Source organism: Rutidosis leptorrhynchoides, chromosome 7 (assembly GCF_046630445.1).
Source record: "Rutidosis leptorrhynchoides isolate AG116_Rl617_1_P2 chromosome 7, CSIRO_AGI_Rlap_v1, whole genome shotgun sequence".
Classification (NCBI taxonomy): Eukaryota; Viridiplantae; Streptophyta; class Magnoliopsida; order Asterales; family Asteraceae; genus Rutidosis; species Rutidosis leptorrhynchoides.
The window spans coordinates 123,232,387-123,253,648 of NC_092339.1; the positions used below are offsets into that span (position 1 = coordinate 123,232,387).

Here is a 21,262-nt window from a genome sequence, read left to right on the forward strand (position 1 = left end):
AAATTATCCGGAAAAGACCGAATCATCAAGAAAAATATTTTCTTGATATGTTTAGAGGTTAAAAGAGTTATGTAACATGGTTCATGATGAGGGTGGGATCTGTGAACCTTTATCACGTTCCATTAGAAACTCAGCATGACTTACTGTAATATAATCACGTTGATCAAGTGTCATTATATTATATTAACTCATGCTTCAGTTCCCAACACTACTTCAAAACATCCATTTTTTTTTTTTTTTGAATTTTTCAGATTTTAGAAACTAAAATAGTTTCTTTTATGATGTAACACAGATAGCGTGAAGAGATAAATAATTTCGGATGATAATAGTTATGAAGATATCTTCAGAAATATCGAAGATATTTATAATGAAAGATATGATAATATCTTAGAATTTCTAATATCGAAGGATGATGAAGAATATGTTCCGCAAGAATTTGAAATAAGTAAGGAGCAAGATATTCGCTAAATATTTCATCAAAAACAGAATCATCTAGATTCTTTATGTATAAGTTTAGTCCCTGTGACTTGTCCACAGTCTCCTTTATGGTTTGCTCAATCCGTTTTTTAATTCCAAACCTTCTCTTTTTCTCAGCTTTACCACCATACTATTCTTTATCATCAAACTTTTGACTGTTAAAGTCGTTTACCATTTTTGCTGCTTTATCAGCATTTTTCCAAAATTAGGAGGACTAGTTTCACAGTTTGGGTTGTTTTTCAGAAACTTCACATTCGAAGTATCTAAGTCTAGAAGATAGATGTTATATGTTTATATACAACTGTTGTCGTAGAAAACACTGCGAGATTCAAAATACTGATTGTTAATTCCCGGTGGTTGGTATGGCAATTACCGTTACAAGATGTGGATGAGTACATGATCAGATTTCAAGGTATATATAGTGATTTCCGGAGAGATTTAAATAGCAGAGTGACGGAGTCGCTGGTACATTTACTGCTAATATGATGGGATATAAAAGGTTCCCCGGTAACAACAATAGAAAGGTAATCCTATATGTCAAGGTTTAATTAAGGCTTATCCAAATGAAGTTGACTTGCTGAAGTTGTGACAAAACTGGATACTTGAAAAGGAATTGTAAGATTATTTTCAGTAATAATAATGCCGAAGGATTTATCACAGATACGTGTTAAAGTTTTACTTAGGTTTCGAGAGCTTTCCAGATGTATGATTATAAGTACAAATCTTTCTTCTCGTAGATATCATGTAGTTGGTTTGTCTTCTCGTTTGTTCATTAGTTGAAGTGTTTCCAATAATTTCGATGGGTTTGAACGCAAAATGTAATCATATGATGTTCTAGTACTGTTCTGAATTCAAAGCATGGTTTTCGAAGCATGGTTTTGAAAGATGTAGGAATCTAAGAATGATGTTTTTCGTTTAATCTTGACTTGGATTCTGATCTATCGAAATCAGAATATGAAATTGAATGAAAATGGTTATTCTGCGATGAACAGATACGTATATCTATAGGTTTGAGCAGTATAGTTAATGATTGCTGAATCAGAATTGAAGAATGTATAGTGTAACATATTAATGTGGAATTTATATATTTCTAGGGTATTACCTACCCGTTAAAATATTCTCATCATTAACAGTTTGTACAAAAGGATTTTCAATTACAATCTTTATGAAAATATATGTATGTATATTTCCTTCGGATGTAATATAGATTTAATGAGTTATTAAACTCATTTGATTTTCGGTTGGAACTAGAAACGAATAATCTCTTCTATATTAAAGATTACGTAATCGTCGCAGGATATTTCTCCAATGAAGTTATGAATTAATACTTCATCGTTTATGGTTATTAGTATTCTTCGGTGTCTACGGTGCGTATGAGGTTGATACTCGTGGGACAGATTGTGAGGTTAAGGTTTACGTTGCGGATGTTGTTGTTGTCGGTACTGGTACCGTTGTTGGTTGTGCTGCTGGTTCTGGTGGTGCTACCGGTGCTTCCTGTGATGCCTGCAAATTGTGCATCATATTCTCCAAAGCCACAACTCGAGCGCGAAGCTCGTTAACTTCTTCTATTATTCCAGGATGATTGGCGGTTGGTACGAGAGGATGAATAAAGTTTAAAATTCTAGTTATCATATAATCGTTGCGAAATATCCTGGAAATGAGGGTAAAGATAGTGTTTCGAACGGGTTCGCCGGTAAGTGCCTCAGGTTCCTCACTAAGAGGTGAATTCGGTTGGTGGAAAGGATCGCCTTCCTCTTGTCTCCATTGATTAAGTTGATTACGAACCCATCCCCAATTCATCCAGAATTGGTGATGACTGATTGGTTGATTCATTCCGGTTACACTGCTTTCGGAACTCAGGTGGAAATTCATATCGGAATCCGAAGAACTCGAATTACTTGCAGAATTCATCTTACACGGTTAGATAAATAATTTTCGATGTGAAATGATTTTCGGATATCGGATGATATTCTAATTACATAGAATACCTTTATATAGTACAAAGGATCCGCGAATTACGGAGAAACTTTCGGAAACTGTCAAGTAAAGGTAACAGTAACAGATACGCTAAGATATTCATTTTGTCTATACACTAGTCATGCAATCCATGCAATAAGGTGTGTCTAGACTACAAATGATAAGCAGGTAATTTTCCACACAAGGAATGATAAGCAGGTAATTTCTAACAAAAAAATTATAAGCAACAACTTTTATCATGCAGACATGGTCGAAGTCCAGACTCACTAATGTATCCTAACAATAACCAGTTAGACACACTAATGTAAATTCTGGTTCGCTAAGACCAACGCTCTGATACCAACTGTGACGATCGCTCCAAATCCATATGGACGAACACGTCATTCATCGATTTCATTGCGAGGTATTTGACCTCTATATGATACGTTTTGTAAACATTGCATTCTTTTGAAAAGGCACACCATAAATGAATATTTAAATCAAAGGTTTTCAACATCTGATGATTTCTACATATAGACAATCACTGTAAATAATAGTTTACAATAGTACTTCCGTTGACAGTACAGTCAAAATAAGATACATGGTGATGATTTGGTGAATGCAACGTTTCCTTGAAAAATATGTCATGTATGACTCCATGCACATAGCTTGTCTAACATATAAGCAAACAACGGAAGACTTCTAGGAAACCTGAGAATAAACATGCTTCAAGTGTCAACACAAAGGTTGGTGAGTTCATAGTTTTAATATTACACATAATCCGTATATCAATGTGGATTACAAAAGTTCAGTTGTTTTATTCAAAACGTTTATCAATAGGTTTTACATAAAAGGGGGATCACAAGATTTCAGTTGTTTCATCCGAAACGTTTATCAATCGGTTCTACAAAATTGAGCACCCTGGTAACTAAACTTTAATGCTTATATAATTTGTACCCTTTGTATAATCATCTTAATAATACACGTAAACCAACGTGTACGCTTCTCAAATAGCATACGTCCGTTAAAAGGCTAGTGCTCTAGCTCGGACGGGGATATCAAGCCCTATGGATCCATATACAACTACTCGCGCCCACCAGTTCTTATAACCGGCAGTTACTAGTTACCAAAGCTAAGGGATTTTCGGTTCAAACTCGGTGTAGAATTTAGTATGTACTTGTATCCATTGCGTTTAAATAAAGTGCATGTATTCTCAGCCCAAAAATATATATTGCAAAAGCAATTAAAAAGGGAGCAAATGAAACTCACGCATATAAATATTGTAAATCAGTTAATAAAGCATTTGCAAGTATTCTCAGCCCAAAAATGTAAAGGGTAAAAGGGATCATATGAAACTCACAGTTTAATATTGATATACAATATTGCAGGAAAACACGTAGACGCATTGGAGATAATAAGCACGAGGTTTGATTCACAAAAATACCCCCGAATATTACCCATAACCTCCTTGGCAATAACCCATATTTTCCTTAGCTCTAGCTTTCTCGGAAACTCGTTTTGAAAAATTACTTGGACAGCACTCCGTCGTAATATTTTATGTACATTATTATTTTTGTATCGCAAAAATAATAACACTAATAATAAAAATAATAAGATTAATAATAATCTTATTAATAATAATAATAATAATAATAATAATAATAATAATAATAATAATAAAATAAATAAATACGGAGTAAAAATAATATATATGTGTGTGTGATTTATCTGGCCAAAACTCGAGAATTTCTAGCACTTGGCCTGAAATTTTGCCTCATGCGATCGCATGGATTTTGGGCATGATGGCCATGCGATCGCATGGCCTCAATTTCCAGCTCAGAATCATTTGTCCATTTGTTTGTCGACATGATAAAATATTAATATAATATATATAATTTAAATAATTAATTATATATTATATTAAATTCATGTGCATAGTTGACTTGTAATTTTTGTTCCGATAAGTCGTACGTCATCACTCGACTTATGTCCCGGTTCCAGTTTTTCGAATGTCCTTTCGTACCTTTAGAAAACTTGCATTTTACGTTTCGTGTCACGTACCTTTGTCAAAATATAGTCTTAAATTATCCATAAACTATACCACTCATAGTATATCTTAAACTTTCAAATGTTTTGGTCATTTACTTCTATAAATCATCGTCTCGCTATTTGTTAATATATATATAATATATACATTTTCATTTTGAAATAGTGTTACTGTAGCAAAGTTACTGCAGCAAAGTCATTTTTTACTGTAGCAATTCACTGTAGCAAGTCAATTTCACTGTAGCAAATAGTGATTTTTGAAAACACTGTAGCATTTTGGGTACTGTAGCAATTTGAAAATACTGTAGCAAATTAGTATTTTACTTGTTCATCTTAAACGTTTTAGTTAACTTATCTAAATATCAATCGAATCAATAATCGAATGTTACTATCGTTTACTAAATAACTTGAAATCATATATATTCAAATAGATATATAAACCAATAAGTTTATTGTACGGTATCATGCAATTAAAACTTTGTTACGTTTTCAAGTTATAGTATATATATGTATCTGTTTACATATAATGGTTCGCGAATCGTTGAGAACAACCGAAGGGTAATTAAATAGTTCAAAATTTTGAGATTCAACTTCATAGGCTTTGCTTATCGTGTTGAAGTCATTAATCATTTAAGATTAAGTTTAAATTTAGTCGAAATTTCCGGGTCATCACAATTAGTAAGTCTGGACTTCGACCGTGTCTGCATGTTAAAAGTTTTGCTTATCATTTCTTGTTGGAAATTACATTCTTATCATTCTTAAGTCTAGACACGTTTTCCTGCATTTATTGCATAAATAGTGTATAGACAAAAATTCATATCTTAGCGTATCTGTTACTGTAAACTTTTCATGATATCTTTCAAAAATTTCTCCTTAATTTATGGAATTTAGTATTATATATACATATGTAAATTATGTATTGAAGAATACCATACTAAATTCTATAATCTAATTCATATCAAAAATCATCTCCCTAATTATACAAGATGTATCCCGTATCTAGTTCAAACTCTGACAGCTATTCCGATACGGATATTCACCTGAATTTCGAAGACAGTGTAACCGGAATGGATCAACCAATTAGCCATCATCTATTCTGGATGAATTGGGGATGGATTCGTAGCCTGCTTAATTATTGGAGACAAGAAGAAGGCGATCCCTTCCATCCACCACATTGCCCTCTTGGCGAAGAACCTGAAGCACTTACCCGCAAACCTGTTCGTAATACCATTTTCTCTCTCATCTCCAGAATATCTCGTCATGATCATATACTCTCTCAAATTCTGGATCTTATTCATCCGCTAGTCCGAACCACCAATCATCCCGGTGTAGTAGAAGAAGTCAACGAGCTTCGCGCTCGGGTAGTGGCTTTGAAGAATACGGTGCAAAGGTTACAAGCACCAGCAGCATCACCGGCATCAACAGTACCACCGACAACAACACCAATAGTACCATTACCACCACCAACAACATCCGCATCACAAACCTCAACTTCACAATCTGTCCCACGAGCATCAACGTCATACGCACCGTAGTTACCAAGAAAATACCAGCAACAATAACCGATGAAGTATTAACTCATTTCCCCTGAAGAAATTTTATGTATATTTAATATATATGAATTTTGAAATCAAAATAAATATTTTCGTACTAAGCTATTACGTGTAAATCTTAACTGGTAGGTACTATTCGGTTAGTTCATATTACTAATATGCAATTATGTACATCCTTCCTTAACAACTTAACCATTGTTAACTACAATCTCCGTTTCAACTCCATGAATTCCATTTCATAATAAACCAAGTGTATTAATCAATTACATAATTGATTTTACATTTTCAATTTCAATATACTCGGAACTTTTCAGAAAACATCATCTGTGCCTTGTAAGCTTCACAAAAATTCCACGAGCACCAACATCCTTCACCGAGGAATATCAATAAGAATAAATAATGAAGTATCGATTACATTAGCGAAATACTCCACAAAGATTATGTAATCTTTAATGTTTTAGAGATTAATCATTTCTAAGTCAAGCCGAAAATTAAATGAGCTTAATATGATATTAACTCATTAAATCTGTGTTACATCTAAAGAAAATATACATACATATATTTTCATAAAGACTGTAATAAAAATTCTTTTGTACAAAGTATTAATTGTGAAATCTTTAACGGGTAGGTAATACCCGGGAAATATATAAGTTCGCAATTAATATGTTACACTGTACATTCTTCAACTTTGATTCAAAAATTATTAACTATGCTCACAGCGATATACAATCGTTTCCATACAAATTCAATTACATATTCTGATATTGACAGAGCAGAATTCAAGTCAAGATTTAACAAGTGACATCATTCTTAGATTTCTACATCTTTCAAAGCTATACTTTTACTTCAAAACTGTGCAAGATCCTTTAGCGTTGTTTTTACCGAAAATAATCCTGCAATCTTTTTCAAAGTATCCAGTTTTACTATACTTCCAACCAGTCAACTTCGACTTTTCAGATTAGCCTTATTATAACCTTGACATATACGTTCTTGTTACTGGGGAACCTTTCATGTTCCACCACATTAGCAGTAAATTTACCAACAACTTTATTAATCCTTGACCTTTCGAAAAATCCTTATACTCATTGAAACCCTATCATGTACTCATCCACATCTTGTAACAATAATTGCCATACCAACCACTGAGAATTAGCAATCGGTATTTTAAATCTCGCAGCATTTTCTACGACAACAGTTATATATAGATAACATCTATCTTCTAGACTTACATACTTTGAATAAGAAGTTTCTGAAAAACACTCCAAACTATGAAACTAGTTCTCCGAATTTTGGAAAAATGCTGAAGAAGCAGCAAAAACTGTAAACGACCTTAACAGTCAAAAGTTTGATGATAAAGAATAGTATGGTGGTAAAGCTGAGAAAAAGAGAAGGTTTGGAACTGAAAAACGAATTGAGCAAACTATGAAGGAGGCTGTGGACAAATCACAAAGATTAAAACTGCCTTCAAAGAATCCAAATGATTCAGTGTCTGCTGAAATCATTAGCGAATACCTTGCTCCTTACTCTAAAACATTTGCGGACAATATTCTTCATCATCATCTTATCTTAAATATTCTAAGATATCATCGTATCTTTCATTATAAATATCCTCGATATTTCTGGAGATATCATCATACCTATTCTTATCGGAAATCATTCATCTCTTCGCACTATCTGTGTTACATTATAAAAGAAACTATTTTAGTTTCTAAAATCTGAAAAATTCAAAAAAAAAATGGATGTTTTGAAGTAATATTGGGAACTGAAGCATGAGTTAGTATAATATAATGACACTTGATCAACGTGATTATATTACAGTAAGTCATGCTGAGTTTCTAATGGAACGTGATAAAGGTTCACAGGTCATACCCTCATCATGAACCATGTTACATAACTCTTTCATTCTATTTAACCTCTAAACATATCAAGAAAATATTTTTCCTGATGATTCGGTCTTTTTCGAGGTCTTCTGGTAATTTGACAAGTCAGATTGTGCCATTACAGTTTGTTTCTTAAAACATTAATTATGTTCATTTCAAAATCCATACCTACGAATTTTGGACCATTATTCGCTTGACTTAAAGTCGGGAAGAGAAAACGAAAGCATGAAGCTCCGAAATATAATGGAAAATATAAAGCCCGAAAACAACCCCGAAATTAAAAACCGTGTATATCAATGCGTATAGCAATATAAAGACACGGGAGAATGAAAAACAATATAACCCCAAGGTAATAGTAGAAGAAAATAACCTCCTCTGGTGGCAGATGAAAAAGAAGAATGAATGATATGATAGCCAAGAAAATATCAAGAATCAGAACTGGATGAGGCATTTTCACAAATCTTTTGTGAAATAAGAAAGAAGATTATAGGAGTGGTGAAAATAAATGAAACGGAAGAGGTTAATTTATAGCAAAATATCAGACATAGCAATCGAGGCAGATTACGCATTTAATCAAAGAAAATCTTAATTTCCTTAAATTCCGAAGAATCAAATCTTATTTAAATTATGAAGATTTTCTATTCTTTAAATTCCAGAAAAAAATCGTTACTACATCAAGAGATAAGACGAATCTCTATTCTCCATTTCACTCTATTACGATAACTTCTCACATACGCTTCGAGTAATCGGATTGTTGTATCCGTATTATTCAATGGTGATAAAATTCTATTTACCAACTCATATTCGTCATGAAAACATTTTTATTGTCAGCCATGACGACCTCACCCAAATTTCGGGACGAAATTTCTTTAACGGGTAGGTACTGTGACAACCCGGAAATTTTTGATCAAATTTAAACTTTATCTTTAAATGATATAATGTTTCCGACAGGATAAGCAAAGTCTATGAAGTTGAATCTCAAAATTTTAGAACTGTTTCATTACATTTGACTGCTCTTGACGATTCATGAACAATTATATGTATGTATATATATATATGTACAAGTAAAAATGAATTTCCTACAGTAAAACACTATTTGCTACAGTAAAATGACTTTGCTACAGTAAAACACTATTTGCTACAGTAAACACTATTTGCTACAGTGAACCGTATTTTGCTACAGTGCTACAATGAAAACGCCTTTGCTACAGTGATTTGCTACAGTAAACACTATTTGCTACAGTAAAACACTATTTGATGTCGACGAACTAGCAAACAAAAATAGGATAAGACGGCCATGCGATCGCATGGCAAAAACACTGAAAACTCATGCGATCGCATGAGGTACTGTAGCAGGCCACATACTATAAAAGCTCGATTCATTCCTCCTTATTATTATTATTTTATTATTATTATTATTATTATTATTATTATTATTATTATTATTATTATTATTATTATTATTATTATTATTATTATTAAGATTAATATTATTATTATTAATCTTATTATAATATTATTATTATTAGTATATATACCTAAAATACTACGACGAGGTTATGAGCGTGTCACCTTCAAAATGGGTTTTTGAGCGGGATAGAGCTAAGGAAATTATGGGTTATTGCCAAGGAGGTTATGGGTAATGTTCGAGGGTATATTTGTGAATCAAATCTAGTGTTTATCATCTCTGTTGCATCTACGTACTTTCCTACAATATTGAATCTCAATATTGATACGTAAGCACTCATATTTTATCTTTTATACATTAATTGTGTATCCATGTCTAGTGCTCGAGTATATATATTTATGCATGCTTGTATGCCAAATTTTGTCGTTAAACAGTTATGATGAATCACGAAGTAAATACATATATTACTGATAAAAGGTATATGATATGCATGTTTTTAGAAAGCTGGCGAAAAATCAATAACTTTTCATTTAGAAATCGCGTAATTTCGGTGAACGAATTAAAAGATATGATCAACTGAATTATGATTGACATTGATTGAAATTGCTTTTGAAACTTGTTTGTAAGAATGATAAATTGGATTTTTGAATATTACCAGCCAAGTAAATGAATCCATATATAAGGCACGTCTCGTTTTGTTGAATTATTGTCAAAATTGACTTTTTGAAACGACTTTGGATAACTTTTGTATGTCGATCTCGAGCATTAGGATTGTTATACACTATGACCTGACCTAGCTTGATAGACATTTATTGACCAACATATGTTCTCTAGGTTGAGATCTACGGTTATTTGGTAATCCGAGTTTCGATCACATTTTGGTGAATGACTTTATATGCTGCTAAAGTGAGTTTCATTTGCTCCCTTTTTAAATGCTTTTGCAATCTATATTTTTGGGTGAGAATACATGCACTTTATTTTAAATGCAATGGATACAAGTACATACTAAATTCTACACAGAGTTTGAACCGAAAATCCTTTAGCTTTGGTAACTAGTAACTGCTGGTTATAAGAACTGGTGGGCGCGAGTAGTAGTATATGGATCCATAGGGCTTGATATCCACGTCCGAGCTAGAGCACTAGCCTTTTAACGGGCGTATGCTATTTGAGAAGTGTACACGTTGGTTTGCGTGTATTATTAAGATGATTATACACAGGGTACAAATTATATATACGTTAAGTTTAGTTACCAGGGTGCTCGATCTTGTAGAATATTTTGATAAACGTTTCTGGATGAAACAACTGAAATCTTGTGATCCATCTTTATATACAGATTATGCGAAACATACAAACTATGAACTCACCAACCTTTGTGTTGACACTTGTTAGCATGTTTATTCTCAGGTTCCCTAGAAGTCTTCCGCTGTTTGCTTATATGATAGACAAGCTATGTGCATGGAGTCTTATATGACATATTTTTCAAGAAAACGTTGCATTCACCAATTCATCATCATGTACCTTATTTTGACTGCATTGTCAACGGAAGTACTATTGTAAACTATTATATACGGTGATTGTCTATATGTAGAAATCATCAGATGTCGAAAACCTTTGATTTAAATATTCATTTATGGTGTGCATTTTCAAAAGAATGCAATGTTTACAAAACGTATCATATAGAGGTTAAATACCTCGCAATGAAATCAATGAATGACGTGTTCGTCCATATGAATTTGGGGCGATCGTCACAAAATCAATCACATAACTATTTTGGTCCTTCGTCGACAAAAAAAAATGATAAATAATTACTTTCTCAATAATTAGCTATGTAATTAATGTTAATCAAGGGTGAAGAACCGGCGCAAAGATAGGTCGCACAACTAGTTAGTTATCAATAGAAATCTCAGATTTACTTTCTCTCAAGCTTTTCTCTCTCTAGTTAGCATCAACAATCAATCTAACAACGAATCAAAGCACACTTTCAGGTATTAACAGTAGTAACTAGACTATCAAAAATCTTCTCAAATAATTAAAAGTTAATATGAAGACGAGCAAACAACTCAAAGAGTTCATCGTTTTCAAGATAAAGATCAACAAGGGAAGATTGTTCATAAGAATCTCAGATTTACTCTCTCAAGCTTTTCTCACTCTAGTTAACGTCAACAATCAATTTAACAACAAATCGAAGCACACTTTCAGGGTTTATCAGTAGCGTTGTTCCAAAAAATAAAAATGTGAATTGTTCTTAGCTACGAAAAAGACTTGCGTTAATTTTAAATTGTACAACGAAAATTAGAAGTGAAGATTTAGTAGTGAAAAAAATAAGCATGAAACAATCTTGGATGAAAGAATTGTTTGCAAGACTTGTTTGTAAAGAACGTCTATCATTAATTTTGCGAGTCGCTTATCCTTGCTTAGAATTAACACCTTTAATTCATTTTTGCTTTTAACTTTTAACTATCAAAAAGTGTTTCCATATAATTCATCCCGAATAAAAATCGTATTAAAATTAGATCACAACTAATAACTTTTATCAAGTAATAAGTTGTAAGGTTTTTTCATGTTCGGATTGCCCAGGGACGAGTATATGTCCCCACACTCTACAAAATTCAAACTTAAAGACCTTTTATAACGATGTCAGAGCTCTAACCACTTAACTATTCTGAAATGGTTTAAATAAAGTTGCAATGTTTTTCCCTGTTGGTTTATCCCAAATTGCAATTATTACGACTCCATACACTTTCATGTAATACAATGAACTGTGAAGTATCAGTCACAAAATCCAGAGCATAACCTCCAACAATCCCCTTATGTTGGGAAGTTATCCCACATCGATCATGGACAAAAATAAATATATGTATATAAGTCAAAGGGGAAGTCTCTCTATCACCAATTGATTTTAGAAAAGGATGGACTCTTGGACTTATGTGTTGTGCATGTTGTTAGACTATACGATTTATCAATTCAAGTCCCTTTGTTAGACAATACGATTTATCAATTCTGTCACCTTATATTTCCTTATCTTGATGTTGTCAATGTTTATTAGTTTCAAACACTCATGTTTAAAATACTATCAAGTTTACCTTACGGTAACTTTTTGTAAGAGGTGAATTGAATTTAGGGGAGGAAAACCTATGTAATTCAAATATCGTTTCAAAATTGTGACAAGATGAGTTTACTTATGTGAGCTTAAGTGTTCATGATATTTTATTTACCCATGTATCATTTGAATTAGCTTGAACAATAAATCTAGGCGAATCAAAGCTTAATCGGGACTAAATTATAGACCACTAACACCAATTTAAACCTCATAAAAAAAAAAGGCGACTAGACCATTTATTGTCATTCCAAAAGCAAACTCTGTTATTCTCGACTGAACCTAAAAATTATTTTAAACCTATAAAGAAATCAGTAATTGCTAATAATACATGAAGATACTATAAAAATGTGTTCACCCATTCCTTTGCAGAAGCTGTTGTTCGGAACAGTCACGTCAGACAAAATACCCATGAAGGCCACAACAAGTCTCAATAATACAATCAAAGGCAGGAGAAGAGGATCTTGACGGCGTTTATTGGTAATATCACTAACTCGACCACGCCCATGGTGATTAGTAATGCCTTTAGGAGATGTGGGTGGATTCAAAACATTGCGTGGAGGAATAGACGTAATTTTGCCTTCATCAAATTTGTTACTTTCGGTCAAGCCTCAGAAGCACACTTATGGGAAATAGACTGTGGATGGGGTTTGCTAAATTTGAAAAACAATCGAACTTCAATAATGATAGTAGAAATAATACAAGACACTTTGGCACATCGTATGTGTTAAGAGTATTGCTAGGAATAGGCCCGGCCCGTTTGTGGGTTTAGGGTTTCTAGGGTTTCTATGTAATCTCTATAAGGCCACTTCATATCGTAACTAAACTATTCATCCTCTTAACCTTCCACATCAGCGCCACATCAACACCAATATCCTATAACTAACTCATAACTAAACACTCCCTATCATGGCTAAAACAATATTCCTCTTAATATACAACGTACAAGCAATAAAGCATCAAGTCCAACAATAAAAAGCACTGGGACCCGCAATTCCTATAACTCTTCCGTTAAATCTATGGTGAAAGCGGGTAACTAACGCGGGTAACTAAGTGGTGCCTATAGTTAGTTACGGGTAATGAGCGGGTAATGGGCGGGTAACTAACTATAGGGGTGGTCTAAATACCATATCAATAATCAATAATATTTACGAGGTTCTATTATTCAACATGATATCTGAGCGGTATAATCCTGGGTAAATCCTCTATAGCGATCATCACCTCCCACCCGTTTAACCTCACTTTTATCCTATCCAAAAACCCTATTTTTCTTTTCTATTTTCTTTGTGCATAGCGTCCCTACCTCTATTGTCAGCCACAGCAACTTCAATTTATCTTTTTAACCATATCGCATGCCTCCCATTTACTATTATTACTTTTCTAATAAAAATAAAGATCCGAAGATCCGATCACACTCATTCTGCCGCATCATGAATAAGCCAACCATGTGAATTATTTTGTTGCCCCTTTTCCTCGTTATATTTTCTCCATAGCTTTCGTGTATCAGTCAATCATCCATCTTAATTTCTAGAGTTTTTAAATAATCGGAATGGGGCTGAGCCGCCTAGCTTGACTAGGCTCCAAACCCCGAAAAAAGAGGAATATAAATAAAAAAAATAAAAAAAGAGAATATAATAAAAATTCTTTTTTTCTTGCAGCGTTGAAGAATACTGTTATCGTCGACAAAAGTAGCATATCAAAAAAAGCGGTACTCACGGCGTAAAAAAAACAAACGCTACGGAAAAGGAGAAGCCGTCACAAGAGATCTGCAACTCTACAAACGAGAATCAGTTTATATAATGCGAAAAATAAGGGGAAAAAATGATTATTTTTATTTATTTATTTATTTATTTCATTTTAATTTATTCTTTCAGTCCGAACTTTCGCGATTTCGCCGTTCGGACTACGGGGGAGTGTTAAGAGTATTGCTAGGAATAGGCCCGGCCCGTTTGTGGTTTTAGGGTTTCTAGGGTTTCCATGTAATCTCTATAAATACCATATCAATAATCAATAATATTTACGAGGTTCTATTATTCAACAGTATGGTCAATCTGATAATAAAGAATACAGGTACGATGCAAAGAGGGATGACAAGGCTAAAACCATTCAAAGAACGATTACTTGCACTCTATACCTGGTAAAGATTTAGCACATAAAAAAAAATGAAAATACAGGGGTGTTTTGAGTAACATTCCAAGCCTGTCCCACAATGACTCATAAAATGACTAATCAGTTGTCATAAGTTACATACTTCTGATCACCTAACTGATGTAAAACTTGAAGGAATCGGGTTTGGGTCATAAGACCCATATAACAAGATGGGCCATGGGTCAAACTTACCCACTTTATCCTTATAGGTCATGGGCATAACCTACCCACAGATCAAGGTGGGAGAAAACTTGGGTTTGAAGACTGATTTAGAGTAAATGACCTCCTTCACAACCGTATGAGATCCAACATTAATCCCGATTGACATCATTTTTAACTTTGAATAGTGATCTTTTTCTGTTAAATCATTTACCCTTTGTTGTTACACCTCAACCTTTGTGTGAGTGTCAATTAAAGACAATTTGTATATCAAGGGCTACTGATTATGTTTGCAACTCATTCGCAAGATTAAAAATCTTTGTTTTCAAAAGTGATTCAGTCTGTCGGTTTGTTTAAAAAATTCTTCTTTTTTCTTTTGACAAAGAAAATCTGAATGACTTTCAAATCCCTGATGGTATCATTCAAAATGGTCCTATCATGTGTAAATGATTTAACCCTGAAATTTAAGTCATGTTCAAGCAAACTGATCTTTGTTTCAAAATCTTTTGTTTGAGAAGTGAAATTATGTTTACCCCTTTCAAAGTGTTTTGCTTATTTCAGAAGATCAGACTCATGATCAGTGATGATTATATAGTTCGTTGAAATCGAGTTCAAAGTTAAGATGGTTGAAGTACTTGCCATTGTAAAGTCATCTAAAATCGTGTGCAAAATGACCTCTTTATGAGATACCTTTAAAACCTGAAAAGTTGATTTTCTCATAAAATTCTAGTAAAACCTAAAAGAATATGAAATTTAAAAAAAAAAAAAAAAAAAAAATTCGATAAAACCGGGTTGATCTTGCAAAATAGCGAAATTTGAAAACATAATTATTTTTGTCTCACTGTCAAGTTCTCCATCATAAACATAACTTGCTAACACATACTAGTATAATTTTTTCTCCTTATCAGCATATATACGCAGAGAGGATGATGAGATATAAGCCAATGGCAGAACTTGCGATGTTTGATCGAACAACCAATTCTCAATCGCCAAAGAAATCTAAAATCTTATGACTTTTAAAGGATATACAGGTAATGATGATTTTAATAACTACTCATTTATTTGAATTGCGAGTCAATAATTTTTCCAATATAAGCATTGGATATATTAACAATTACAAAAACAAGAAATAGAAGAAACCACTGAATAATTTGCATATATCGTCACTACCCTATTTCCCAATAAACAAGGTAAATTCGTATTGAACCTTAACAACAATTTCGAAATCAACTCTCCCGTTGTGTATTGTATTCTGTTCCTCTAGACCTCGTATGTGATCATTCATTACCTCAAATAAATCTTCACAAAAACCGGCTACCCAATTGAGATTATTACTGTACGGAGAATGAATGACAACAATTAAATAAACAAGTAAGTGATCTTTTATTCAATTCAATCTACTAGTAAAATCAATCATTGTTATTCAGTCCCTCTTAGAGCAATTCCAATTGGGCAGTGGATTTCTGTGAACATCTAGAGGTAATGAATGATAACTAACGAGAAACAGACGTCCATAAAACAATACAAAGGCATAATACAATACACAATGAGTATCATACAATAGAGACTTGTTGAGGTTCATTAGGAACTACACTCATCACCAAGGAGGAGTCACGACCTACCCCACAGTTTTGTAATACGAAGCAACTGATATGCACCTTATAGGGAGTATTACGGTAATAAGAGCCGAGAAAGCTCCCGCATATATTTTGCAATGTGTATATAAACAATCATAACATTTAAATGACAATTTTACTTATAAATACCTAGCACGATCGAATAATGCACTAAAATTGAAACGAAAAAATATCAAAGATAAGTCAAAACACGTATAGAAATTTTTTAACATACTTTGGTTGCAAGTTGGTTTCTCGTAGCCTTTCCACAGGTGGAATTACAAGCGGTGTGCTTCGTACTGCCATGAACAGACACCTTCATAGTAATAGTGCATCACCCAACATAAGCCTTTAGTATATCTAAGAACCTACAAAAAGTAGTTAGCACGTGTTTTAATAGTTCGGTAGCAATTCACATGAAGACGAAGTATAAAGAACAACAAACTACAATGAAAAACTTGCATCTCTACATATTTCTTCAAGCTCTTCAAGAGATTTTGCACAAAACTTCTCTTCATAGTACCTCTTTTTCCACCTAGAAACTCCCAATCTTATATGATGCTAACAAGGCATCATTAAGATCAAATTATTCTTGATTTCAAATATATAAAAAAGGTTGATTGCGTACAATTCTCAAATTCGTGTTTACAAGTAGGAATTAACCACAATCAGATACGAGTATATCAAAAACTATCACATGTGAATTATGTGTTCGCTAGAATTAAAGTTCTTATGTATCTCTATGCTCAAACCTTATCCTCCTCCGGCTGATCAGAAATAAACGGATCAAATTTATCACGAAAGTATACCCTTCAGTTTTGTTTTCAGTTCTTTTTTTGTTGTCAAGTTCCTGTGAACAGGTAACACATAAATGAACAAAAAATTTTGAAAACTAAATCCAGCCTAAATACACCCATTTACATGAATGGATTAAAACTGCAACCTCTAGACACAAAACAACCCTATAGTACTTAAAACTATGGATGAAAATTACTGGAAAAAAAACATACATTATCATTTTCAAGACTACTCTCAGCTTCAAAAGTTGGCTGCACCGATAGTTGACCCAAAAGACACACGTGCAGCCTTTTGTGGTCGAAAATAGCACCCTGAAAAGCAAAAATAAAAGGTAAAGACACTTGCTGCAGAAGTACATGAGCATCCTTTCAACATTTCATACTATCAATATTCACCATAAATAAATATATACTCCGTCTTCTGTGGGCGACTAGGCAACGCATCTTTCTCGGATGTTTGACAAAAACAATAATAACACTTGAGTGTTGGCCATGTATGTATTGCCACACGTAAAAGGAATGTTATTGACGAATGGGTTACAGTTGTGATCAATGGTGTTGAGTTCGAAGTTTACATTCGTGAATATGGTAGTTGGTGAATTGACTTGGGGGAGGAAAATAATGCCAACTCTGATGATGAAATGTCCTCTATCCCTTCAGTCATTTACGAGAACATTAGTGCTCATGATGTTCAGATTGAGGATGATGGGGGTGATATTAATGGTCGATTAATGCAGCTCCTTCCTGTAAACATAAGGTGTAGTAAAAAAAGGAGCAAAAGGGTTTGGGTCAAAGAAATGTGCTCCGCAAATAATGTGCATTTCCTTGGCGTTCAGAAACTAAAATGACTTCTCTAGATTTATTTCGGGTAAAGACAATGTGAGGTAACTACGCTTTCAACTATGCTAGTAGTTCTTCGCGCGGCATGTCGGGAGGTATCGTTTGGATTTGGGATCCAAACTTTTTCGTCAAGGAAAGGATTTGGTCAGGCGAGAATTTTGTATGTGTCAAAGGTAAATGGGTAAACCTCCAATGCTAATTTCTTCATGATTAACATTTATGGACCTCAAACCACGAGAGCTAAAGCTTTTCTATGGGAGAGAATGTCGGCATTTATGGGGGAGCATTCGGACACTGTTGCAAAACTCGGATGAGTTATCGCCGATAACTCGTCAAAATTGTCCAAACGAGTAATCGGTGTCTAACTCGCTCAATTACTCGGTCAACAGCGTCGAAAAACTCAGATCTTGCCTGAAACGTGAAAAATTGATATATTTTGGGATTATTCTCTAGTTCCTCTATCCTATCGGGTTTGAAGGCGCCTACAAATTTGAGGAATAAAGAAAAACGTAACTGCATGCGCAATTAGGGTTTGAAGAAGCCTACAAATCTTGGGAAGAAGAATAAAGATGCGTATGAGACGAAGAACTGAGCCTACAGACTTACGAGTGTTGTTTTGGTTTGTAATGTAACGGGTGGAGATAGTAGGTATTGATGGGGAAGAAATTAGGGTTTTGTGTTGGGCCCGTTTTAGTTATTTGGACTTTTTTGTGACTTCATGAAATCTAGCCTGTTTGAGTTATTTGGGCTCTAGCCTGTTTTGGTTGCTGCAATTCCATACAAATATATAACTAATCTAAATTCCATACAGGCCAGATTTCATTAAATCGCAAAAAAGTCCAAATAATTAAAATGGGCCCAACACACAACCCTAATTTCTTCCCCATTAATACCTAAGATCTCCATCCATTACATTACAAATCAAAACAACGATGGTAAGTTTATAGACTCAATTCTTCTTCTCGTATGCATCGTTATTCTTCTTCCTAAGATTTGTAGGCTTCTTCAAACCCTAATTGCGCTTGCAGGTACATTTTTCTTTCTTACTCAAATTTGTAGGCTTCTTCAAACCCGATAGGATAGAGGAACTAGAGAACAATCCCAAAAAATATCAATTTTTCACGTTTCAGGCAAGATCTGAGTTTTTCGAAGCCGTTAACCACCGTTTGACCGTTGTTGACCGAGTAATTAAGCGAGCTAGACACCGATTACTCGTTTGGACAATTTTGACAAGTTATCGGCGATAACTCGGCCAAGTCATCCGAGGATGACTTCTCTAGATTTACAAGATAGATTTTGAGAAAGCATTCGATTCTATGAGCTGGGATCCCCTCCAATGGATATGCATGTGTTTAAAAAATGTCCGTACTTCAGTATTGGTTAACGGTACCCCCTCCAGTGAATTTAATAATAGAAGATGTCTTCGTCAAGGCGACCCGTTGAGCCCGTTTTTCTTCCTCGTCGTTATGGAAGGCTTGCACCTTTGTCTGAAAGAAAAAGTAGCGAAGGGTTTGATAAAAGGCACTCACATGGATGATTCGGGTCTTAATGTGTCTCGCCTTTTTTATGCGGATGATGAGTTGATCATATAGGAATGGAACAAAGATAGCCTAGATAACACGCTCCAAGTCCTGAATGATTTTTATCAATACTCGGGCTTGAAGATATTTCGGTCTTGGAGTCCATGATACTGCTCTTGATGAGTTCGTTCAGTTTTTTGGATGCTCAAAAGGTACATTTCCATTGGCATATTTAGGTTTACCGATTGGCTTCAATGTGAATACGCCTCGTAACTGGAAACCTTTATGTGATCAGTTTCGTAAGAAGTTTTCCGGGTGGAAAGCCTCATTGTTATCTATAGGCGAAAGGTACACGCTTTTAAAATCTGTTTTGGGGAGTCTAGGGATTTATCATCTTTCGTTATTTAAATGTCTGGAAACGGTATTTAAAGAATTAGAAGGGTTACGAGCTAAATGTTTTTGGGGTAGTAGCGACTCCAATAAGAAAATGCATTGGATATCTTGGGACATCGCTCTTAATGCACTTGAAAATGGGGGAATTGAAATCAGTAGCTTACGTGCTCTCAACCTTGGATTGATTTTCAAATGGGTTTGGCGTTTTACCTCCTGCCCAAATACTTTTTAGGTGTGCACTTTAAATGCCGCCATTCATGGTTTTGGACACTCTGGGTACGCACTTTAAATGCCATTCATGGTCAACACACACTTTTGAACAACAGGTGAATACGTACCAAGGGAATTTGGCACACCATTTTGGCCAGTTTCAACAAAGGCAGAAACATGAATTGGATTCCTACAAACATTTTGCATAGAAAGATCGATAATGGTGTCGATACTCAGTTTTGGATTAAGGTTATAGAAGTTTAAAGGTTATAGAAGTTTTATTAGATCAATAAAATATTTTATCAAGCAATAGATGAACAATTAACATCATGTAAAAGACGTGACCAAGGATGTGACCGATGGTTCTAAAAAGAAAGTTGGTGGTTAAAAGAATACTAACAATAATGGTGGTTGTGAAAGTAATAACACATGTAGTTGTTATAAAAACATTAAAAAAAAACAAACGTAGACGGGTTAAGAAATAGTAATGGTTATACTTGACTTATTAGCTTAATGGTTATGTTTAAATTTATGCAAGTGTATAGACAAGACGTGTTGGATTTTAAGTGAAGTGACAATTCTGCTATAGTGGTCGGTTATAGGTGCGTGTCAAGTAGGTGAGCGTTTTCTGGATGAGTTTTGGTCTTTTCATCACATATGAAGTCACATGTTGCCCAAAATTAATGATTGAGTAGAGTTATGTAGGGATGATAAATCAATGCAATTGCATATAACATGAATTTGTAGTATCTGATATTGCAATCTCATGGGTGCCCTCAAAACAGATTATGTACTCTCAAGGTACCTTCTTGTAAATGAAATCAAAATACAAAGTGTAACTAAGCTCTTATACCGAAGGTTAAAGATCTCGGTCATCTCGGGCGAGTGAGATCTCAGCGAGAAATTGGCAGAAAAATGTAAACGAGAAATCGAGATTCGAGACCAAACTCACTAAAAACTCGATCAATCGCCGTCAAATGACAATAACCACCCCAGAAATTTTACCAAACTTTAATAACAAGAACAAACTTGATATACTCTTGACCCATTAATTAAAGATAAAATTAGTAACAGAGACCATGTCAGAGTGGATTTACGATTCTAGACGTACGGACTGCCGGTTGTGGTAATTCATCCGACGGTAACCACACATTGCTCGACA

General features: G+C 34.1%; 1 protein-coding gene across 1 annotated transcript; it reads left to right on the plus strand.

The window, feature by feature from the left end:
• Positions 1 to 19,394: 19,394 nt before the first annotated feature.
• On the plus strand, positions 19,395 to 20,122 carry LOC139859576 (uncharacterized). The gene is made up of 2 exons (XM_071848361.1): positions 19,395 to 19,486; positions 19,642 to 20,122. The coding sequence occupies exons 1-2, from the start codon at positions 19,395 to 19,397 to the stop codon at positions 20,120 to 20,122; spliced, it is 573 nt and encodes a 190-aa protein (XP_071704462.1).
• The last annotated feature ends 1,140 nt before the right edge of the window (positions 20,123 to 21,262 follow it).

Coding starts and splice junctions, on each gene's coding strand:
- LOC139859576 (XM_071848361.1), top strand. CDS start 19,395: ATGTCTTCGTCAAGGCGACCCGTTGAGCCCGTTTTTCTTCCTCGTCGT. Junction 19,487..19,641: donor GAAAGAAAAAGTAGCGAAGG/GTTTGATAAAAG, acceptor TCGGGCTTGAAG/ATATTTCGGTCTTGGAGTCC.